This window comes from Symphalangus syndactylus, chromosome 21 (assembly GCF_028878055.3).
Source record: "Symphalangus syndactylus isolate Jambi chromosome 21, NHGRI_mSymSyn1-v2.1_pri, whole genome shotgun sequence".
In the NCBI taxonomy this organism is placed as follows: domain Eukaryota; kingdom Metazoa; phylum Chordata; class Mammalia; order Primates; family Hylobatidae; genus Symphalangus; species Symphalangus syndactylus.
The window spans coordinates 48,546,861-48,556,303 of NC_072443.2; the positions used below are offsets into that span (position 1 = coordinate 48,546,861).

Here is a 9,443-nt window from a genome sequence, read left to right on the forward strand (position 1 = left end):
GAAATTTCCCAGCAATCTGAGCAACAGGAAAATAAATGGGAAATAGAATAGGAAAAGAAGAATTAGAGGACTAGACTAGAAGTTCTAATTTGAAAAACAGAAATTCCAGAAAGAGAGAATAGAGCAAATAAAACAGAGAAGAAGGAATTATTTCTAAAAAATAAAATATTACCAGAATGAAAAGACGTGAGTTTACTATTTGAGAGAGCACCTGAGTGCCCAACCTAATGGATGAAAATAGATCATACTGCAGCACATAATTGTGAAATTTCTCAACACCCAGGAAAAAAGAAGAACCTACAAATTCTGCATGAGGAAAAGGGGTCATGAAGGATTAGGAATCAATGCTTTAGACATTAGCAGTTAACATTATCAGTAACAATAGAAGTTGGAAGGCAGCAGAATAATTCCTTCAAAATTGTGAATGAAAAATTTTCCCAACTGGATTATACTCAGCTAAACTCACAATCAAGTATAAAAGTAAAATAAGTACAAATTTTCAGATATGCAAGTCTGAAACAATTTATTTCCCATGCACTCTTTGTCAGAAATGATTGAAGATTGCATTCTATCACAAAAAGGAAAAGTATTCATAGTTTACTAGAGGCTCAACTGTGAATAGCATGGACATAGTGTAGTAATACAGATACTGAATATTGATTATAATTCTATTGGGAAGACAGTAGATGGGAATAGTAGTTATGTGGCAGGGACAGAGGGATGAAGGAGGCTAAAATCTCATCTTCCATAGTGGGATGTCAACAGAAATAATTGAAACTGAAAAATCAAGAAGTAGCCACTCAAAGCATACTATTGAGAGTCATAGAGTAAATATTTCAATAATCTGCTAAACTATATTAAATTGATATATTAAACTGCCTCTCAGGCCAGGCACAATGTCTCATGCCCATAAGCCCAGCACTTTGGGAGGCCAAGGTGGGTGGATCACTTTGAGCTCAGTAATTCAAGATCAGCGTGGGCAATATGGCAAAATCCTGTCTCTACAAAAAAATACAAAAAGTTAGACAGGTATGGTGGCGCATGCCTATAGTACCAGCTACTTGGGAGGCTGAGGTTGGAGGATCACTTGAGCTTGGGAGGCAGAGATTGCAGTGAGCCAAGATCATGCTACTGCACTCGAGCATGGGTGACAGAGCAAGACTCCAGGGAAGGAAAAATGGGGATGAATTGTTTTTAAATAACAAACCTGTAAAGATAATTGACTTTTTAAACCATGGGTCTGCATAACTTTGACAACTACAAACCTTTTTCTGAAAATTAAGCTAGCAGTACCTTGACATGGCCACTAAATTCGGGAGCGCTATCCTCAGCATTCAATTGTTTTCATTGTTCCATTTCACTCCTCTGCAAGAAGTAACTTACAATAATCAAACTCACAAAGAGAGCGCTGTTAAAACCAGAATGGCAATTTATTAATTTATGATGTGAAAGAAAACTGCCATTTTGACCAAATATTTGCTTACTGTGCCAAGAATGATATTTGGTAAATAATATATTCAATAAATACTTGTCTAAGACTTGTTTTACTGATTAGTACATTATTTTTAAAAAAAATTTTTTTAAAGAGAAAGGATCTCACTATGTTGTCCAGGCTAGTCTCAAACTCGTGGGCTCAAGCGATCCTCCTGTCTCAGCTTCCCAAAGCACTGGGATGACAAGCATGAGCCATTGCACCTGGCCTTATTAGCACATTATTTTATGCAAATATATGATGAGAAAAAAAGTATTATTAAAAAGTTGCCTTTTGAGCACAGAGCCAGGTCAAGGAGGCAGTTAGATCACCTTCATGGTGGCCATGACACACCCATTTCTGTTGGAGGAATGGGCTGGTCTTCAAACTGTTCTCTCCTCTGCTCGTGGGTTAGGACACCTCATGGGCAGGGCTTGGATGGTGCTGCCTTGTCACCTCATTGACCCTCCCTTCATCTGCCCCACTGCTGACCTGTGCCCTACAGAGCTCTCTTGCCACCTTCCACAGGGCAACAGCTGTATCTGGGAACCATTCTATTTCAGGAGTGGGTAATTTTGTCAGATGCAATAATGGCAGAGTGGTTATATATTTCTAAGTGTTCTTGCCGATAGGGATGTAAACTGAAGTATTTATGGGTGAAATGACATTATATCTGGATTTGCTGAAAATATTCCAGGGGGAAAAAAAAGCAGGGGATAGAAAAGAGACAGATGAAACAAAATTGATTAAATTGTTCATGATTATCGAAGTTGGCTGCATAGGAGATCAATTTTGCTATTTTCTTTACTTTTGTGTATATTAGAAAGTTTCCATAATAAGAAGATAACAAACACAAAATAAAATGAAACAATGGACTCTTTAAAATGTTTTTAATGAGAGCTAAGCTATGAGGACACAAAAGCATAAGAATGACACAATGGACTTTGGGGACTTGGGGGAAAGGGTGAGAGGGTGGTGAGAGATAAAAGACTACACACTGGGTACTGTGTACACTGCTTGGGTGATGGGTGCACCAAAATCTTAGAAATCACCATTAAAGAACATAGTCATGTAACCAAACACCACCTGTTCCCCAAAAACCTATTGAAATAAAAAAAAAATTCAATTTGCAATGGCTCTGCAGTCTGGCTTTTTCATCGTGCCATGGCCCCATAAAGAAGTAGCATTTGTGCTACACCTTGAAGGAAGTAGAATTGGTATGTATGAGAAGGAGAAAAAAATAACAAAAATGTTTTTAAAATTATCATTGAGTAGAATTCCTCCTTCTTTAACGTTATTGCTGTTTCTATTGTTATATTTCACAGAAATACATATTCTGCCTAGAAAAGAAAACTGAACTGCTGTTGATGGTTAAAATGGCAGACAAAAATATTGGTTTAAAAAATTACATAAGTTAGGCCAGGCATAGTGGCTCACACTTGTAATCCCAGTGCTTTGGGAGGCCGAGGCAAGAGACTTGAGCCTGGAAAGTTGAGGCTGCAGTGAGCCATGATCACATCACTGCACTCTATCCTGGGTAACAGAGCAAGACCCTGTCTCAGAAAAAAAAAAAAACAACTTTATATTACATATAAAATATAGTTTATAATATAATTATATTATATATAATATAAAAAGTTTTTGACATCTCAAAAACCCTAAAATGCTAAAGAAGGAAAAATGGATTTTCTGAATAACATTATCATTAAAAATTTAGGAGAGTAGTGTTGCAGGAAGTCAAGGACCCCAAACGGAGGGACCGGCTGAAGCCATGGTAGAAGAACGTGGATTGTGAAGATTTCATGGACATTTATTAGTTCCCCAAATTAATACTTTTATAATTTCTTATGCCTGTCTTTACTGCAATCTCTAAACATAAATTGTAAAGATTTCATGGACACTTATCACTTCCCCATCAATACCCTTGTGATTTCCTATGCCTGTCTTTACTTTAATCTCTTAATCCTGTCAGCTGAGGAGGATGTATGTCGCCTCAGGACCATGTGATAATTGCGTTAACTGCACAAATTGTACAGCATGTGTGTTTGAGCAATATGAAATCTGGGCACCTTGAAAAAAAAACAGGATAACAGCAATTGTTCAGGGAATAAGAGAGATAACCTTGAACTCTGACCGCCAGTGAGCCAGGTGGAACAGAGCCGTATTTCTCTTCTTTCAAAAACAAATGGGAGAAATATTGTTGAATTCTTTTTCTCAGCAAGTAACATCCCTGGGAAAGAATACACGCCTGGAGGTATAGGCCTATGAACGGCCCCCTCAGGTGTGCCTGTCTTTTATGGTCAAAGCTGTAGTTGTGAAACAGACCCCAGTCTCCCATAGCGCTCCCAGGCTTACTAGGAAGAGGAAATTCCTACCTAATAATTTTAGTCAGACCGGTTGCTCTCAAAACCCTGTCTCCTGATAAGATGTTATCAATGACAATGGTGCCCGAAACTTCATTAGCAATTTTAATTTCACCCCGATCCTGTGGTCCTGTGATCTCACCCTGCCTCCACTTGCCTTGTGATATTCTATTACCTTGTAAAGTACTTGATGTCTGTGACCCACACGTATTCGTACACTCCCTTCCCTTTTGAAAGTCCCTAATAAAAACTTGCTGGTTTTTACGGCTTGCGGGGCATCACGGAACCTACTGACATGTGATGTCTCCCCCGGACGCCCAGCTTTAAAATTTCTCTCTTTTGTACTCTGTCCCTTTATTTCTCAAACTGGCTGATGCTTAGGGAAAACAGAAAACAACCTACGTGACTATCAGGGCAGGTTCCCCGATAGAGTAGGATTCCTAATAAAATCTATCTGACCACTTCCCACAAAACTTTACTCATGCATGAATAAAATATATCTAGTTAATTGATGAATGTTGGCAAACTCTCCCTTTTGTTTTTCCAGAGGCCGTTTCTCTATAGTAAAGAAATGCATTCACAAAGCTACCCGCAAAGATGTGGCTGTGAAATTTGTTAGCAAAAAAATGAAGAAGAAAGAACAGGCTGCCCATGAGGCTGCCCTGCTTCAGCACCTACAGCACCCCCAGTACATCACTCTCCATGACACCTATGAGTCCCCCACATCCTACATCCTGATCTTGGAACTGTAAGTACAGATGCCATCTCCCCAAAGTGGCCCCCATCCATCTGGGTTAGCTCTTGCCCACAATTAATGGAAAAGACAGTTACGTTTTATACAAGGTCCTATCATTTGCAAAGTGCTACATATAACATGCACTCTCTCCCCCATTTTATAATCAATGTCATTTCCATTTCAAAAATTAAAAAATCATAATAGGGATAAGAGAAGTCCTTAAAACTAGCTCCTTAAGACAAGAATGGAGAAGCTGGGACTTGAACCCATATCTCTCTCACTCCAATGTTTATTTTCTTTCTATTATGGACTCTTGGGCTGGGCAGGAGTTTGGGAAGAGCTTGCGGACAGTAGGCTGATTGACAGGGTGGAGTTGAAAGAGAGGGCTCTGGCCGGGCGTGGTGGCTCACGCTTGTAATCCCAGCACTTTGGGAGGCCGAGGCGGGTGGATCACGAGGTCAGGAGATCGAGACCACGATGAAACCCCGTCTCTACTAAAAATTACAAAAAAATTAGCCGGGCGTGGTGGCGGGTGCCTGTAGTCCCAGCTACTCGGAGAGGCTGAGGCAGGAGAATGGTGTGAACCCGGGGGGCGGAGCTTGCAGTGTGCCGAGATGGTGCCACTGCACTCCAGCCTGGGCGACAGAGCGAGACTCTGTCTCAAAAAAAAAAAAAAAAAGAAAAGAAAAGAAAGAGAGAGCTCTGTATGTCAGTTCGCCACCATAGCAACTCCAGTCTACCACCCAAAAAAATTCCTTCTAGGGGACAGCCTTACCTTCAAAACATTCCACTCATTCCAGATTTTCTAGGGACTTAGGCAACCATATACGTGACCCCTAGAATAGATGTAATAAAGCAATAATGTCCCATTCTCCCCACCACTACCCCAGGCTAAGAAGAGACAGTATGTTCTGTGGTTTAGATAAATATCTCAGAGATTAAAGAGAACAGAGTCTTTTCAGAAGTGATACAAGTAACAGAAATGTGATCAGATTGGTGCTAATGAGGTCCTTGGCCTAGACAGGAGACAGACTTTTCCGCCAAAGACCACTGCTGCGTGTGGCTCCACAAGAACCCGTTTTCAGTAGAGAAGTGCCTGCATTTTCAGCTTTTCAACTAACATGTTAGTCCGGCTCTTGCGTGCTTGTTAGTCTAGGTGTGTGTGTACGGGATGTTTGAGTCAGTAACTTGTCACAAATTTATTTATGACGCAATAAGAAAGCAAAAATGCAAACAAGTTTGGCTATTTTTAAAATCAACTGGAAAAAAAACACAGAGAGGACAAAACCTGTGCTGCTAGCATCTGTAATTCTTTTGTGAAACTTAAACTTTATGTAGTTAAGTAGTTGGTAGTTTGTCACTTTAGACTTAATAGACTTAACAGTCTCTTTCAGAGCCTGACCTGTTTGTAGGGAACCTCCTAACTCAAAAGGCATATTCTATTGCTAGTGAACTATACTTGTCCACAGATGACATCTGCGCTTCTGTTCCAATGAAAGGTATTGTCACTGTGTACCAGGTTGAGTTCAGCTGACCCAGAACTTCTGCCCCTTCAGACTTGCCGACTGCCGTTTCAAGGGAAGGTGCTGATATTGGGCTACTGCAGTGCAATGGAAAGAAGCTGCTCTTGGAATGAGGAATCTGGGCTCATGTCCCAGCTCTGTGATTTGAAGCAGAATACTTAGTTTTCTAGGGCCCCGGGTCCTCATCTGTGAAGACTGAAATTCCTCCAACTTCCCAGAGATGTTGCAGGGATTAAGTTAGATGAATAGTGGGTTGAACTAGTTTAGCAAACATTTACTGAGCACTCTCTATGCACCAACCACCATCCAGACCAGGGTCAGGGCCGGGGGAACAAAGTTATAGTTATAAGGGTAGTTTATAGGAGGCAGAGGTATAGTTTATAGGGGAAAAAGGGCTGGGCACGATGGCTCACGCCTGTAATTCTAGCACTTTGAGATGCCGAGGTGGGAGGATCACTTGAGGTCAGGAGTTCGAGACCAGCCTCGCCAACATGGTGAAACCCCATCTCTACTAAAAATACAAAAATTAGCTGGGCGTGGTGGCGGGCACCTGTAATCCCAGCTACTCGGGAGGCTGAGGCAGGAGAATTGCTTGAACCCAGGAGGTGGAGGTTGCAGTGAGTCAAGATCACACCACTACACTCCAGCCTAGGCGACAGAGTGAGATTCCATCTCAAAAAAAATAAATAAATAAAAAATAGGGGGAAAAGATATAGTTTTTGCCCTCGAGGAGTTACAAGTCTAATGAGGAAGACCAATAGATAGATAGATGGATGATTTTAATATAACATGATAAATACTAAGAAAGAAATGCATGTATTGGAGAAGACTGCTGTGAGAACATAGGTGCTTGGTTGGACTTGAAGTTCAGGGAAAGTCTGTGGAGAGGCAGTGCCTGAGCTAACCCCTGTGCTGGATCTCATTATCCTGTTATGCTTATTTGGCAAATACTTATGCTGCCAATTATGTGTTGGTGGCCTCCCCTTAGGTGGTCACCAGAATTGCTGGGAGAGCCTTTCTTTACCAGGCAACTGAGATTTGGATTCCCTAGTCTAGGGTAGGATGTGGGCATCTGCCTTATCCAAAAGCTCTAAAGGTGAACTTGGTGGCTAAGACTCTCTCACTTGGAGCAGTGCTGCTGTTAATTGCTCCCTTAATGACTCCAAGAAGTTCAGGGGAATACATTTAACAAGCCCAATCCTACTCCACTCTACTCTGATCACTCTTACCTCACCCTTAGCAGGGTCAGAGGAAAGCAAAAGAGGCTTGCATGGGTTCTAGCCTTTACTCCTGTCAGGGAAAGTAGAAGACACCAGTGGGAAGGAGCAAGCTAGAGGGGAAGAGGGAAACTTGGCCAGGGGGATTTCAGCTATAACTGAAAGTCATTTCTGACCCTGCATCAGGCTTCTCTGCATGGGCATTTCCTGGGGATGTGCCTTTAACAACTCAATGCACACTAAAGAATACCTGACATTTGGTAACTCCTTGCTGTAAGAGGACAGAGGGTGGCTGAGAATAGCTACCATTTATTTAGCACTTACCTATGCTACCAATTATGCTTAAATGCTTCATCATCTCACTCCATCCTTGCACAATCCTCATAATCAAATAGGTGAATAGTAATACTCACCCACTATAAGATAATATTAATTCATTATATTATATTAATATAATGAATAATAATTGTTATTATATTGTTGCTGTTCTTATTCCCACTTTAAAGATGGTTCACTTTGGTGAAACCAAAACACAGAGTTCAAATGACTTGCTCCCAGCCTTCAGCAGATAGGTAACAGAACCAGGATTCAAATCTGGGTCTGGATGGCTCCATATACCATGTTCTCAATCACAGTTCTCAAGGTTGGAAAAGTTGCCCAGAAGGCAAAGGATTCAAAAAGGGATCAAGAGCCGGGCACGGTGGCTCATGCCTGTAATCCCAGCACTTTGGGAGGCCCAGGCGGGTGGATCACTTGAGACTAGGAGTTCGAGACCAGCCTGGCCAACATGGCAAAACTCTGTCTCTACTAACAATACAAAAATTAGCTGGATGTGATGGCACACACCTGTAATCCCAGCTACTTGGGAAGCTGAGACATCAGAATTGCTTGAACCTGGAGGCGGAGGTTGCAGTGAGCTGAGATCATGCCACTACACTCCAGTCTAGGCGAAAGAGAGACTTTGTCTCAAAAACAAAACAAACAAACAACAACAACAACAAAAAGGTGGTGGGGTGGGGGAGCGGAAGAGAATCAATAATGCAAAGAACCAACTCTGCCTACTTTCTGTTTTCCCCAACTCAAAACTGACAGATGAAGGTAGTTTGGCTAGGCATAGTGGCCTCCTCCGGAAATGCCAGCTATGTGAGAGGCCAAAGCAAGAGGATCACTTGAGTCCAGGAGTTCAAGGCTGCAGTGAGCTATGATTGTGCCACAGCATTCCAGCCTGGGCAGCACAGTGAGACTTCATCTCTAAAATTAATCTTAAAATAAAATTAAGAAGTACTTTGCAAAACACATGTGGTGCTGTTTGCAGCCACTAGGTTATGATTAATCAGGATATTGCTGAAGTATCTCTTGGTGAAGGCTTTCTTTACTTAGCAATCGAACCTCTTAAATGGGTGTCACAACTTTTTTGTTGTGTGCAATTTTCAGAGTTAATGAAGGAGAATGTTTCTTAAACAAGGTTATACACACTCCCTGCAGTACACCATATTTGTAAATATATTTATTTTAGTTCTGAATATTACAATAACTTTAGGCTGTAACTAAATATGCATGTGTTGCACATTTGGTCTTCATGTATAACAAGAAGTATGAGAGAGCTTAGAGATCTTACTGATTTGTACATGTGTTATTTTTCTATTTCTTCATTTCAAACATATTTCCTTTGCCTTTCCCTGCCTACTTTCAGGATGGATGATGGCCGGCTCTTAGACTACCTTATGAATCATGATGAACTGATGGAGGAAAAAGTAGCTTTCTATATCCGAGACATCATGGAGGCTCTGCAGTACCTTCACAACTGCAGGGTTGCACATTTGGACATAAAGGTAATAAGAAGTGGCAACCTGCCGGGCACGGTGGCTCATGCCTGAAATCCCAGCACTTTGGGAGGCCGAGGCAGGCGGATCACGAGGTCAGGAGATCGAGACCATCCTGGCTAACACGGTGAAACCCCGTCTCTACTAAAAATACAAAAAATTACCCGGGCGTGGTGGCAGGCGCCTGTAGTCCCAGCTACTCGAGAGGCTGAGGCAGGAGAATGGCGTGAACCTGGGAGGTGGAGCTTGCAGTGGGCCAAGATCGCGCCTGGACGACAGCGAGACTCTGTCTCAAAAAAAAGAAGTGGCA

The 9,443-nt window shown here is 41.7% G+C and overlaps 1 protein-coding gene across 14 annotated transcripts in view; it reads left to right on the forward strand.

Moving 5' to 3' along the window:
- Positions 1–9,443, forward strand: part of KALRN (kalirin RhoGEF kinase) — a 694,106-nt gene that overhangs the window by 676,056 nt on the left and 8,607 nt on the right. For all 14 annotated transcript variants that reach the window (XM_055259658.2, XM_055259655.2, XM_055259656.2 and 11 more), the window contains 2 exons: positions 4,382–4,582; positions 9,004–9,142. In XM_055259658.2, the coding sequence (XP_055115633.1) occupies positions 4,382–4,582; positions 9,004–9,142 (340 nt within the window). The remainder of the gene's footprint in view (positions 1–4,381; positions 4,583–9,003; positions 9,143–9,443) is intronic.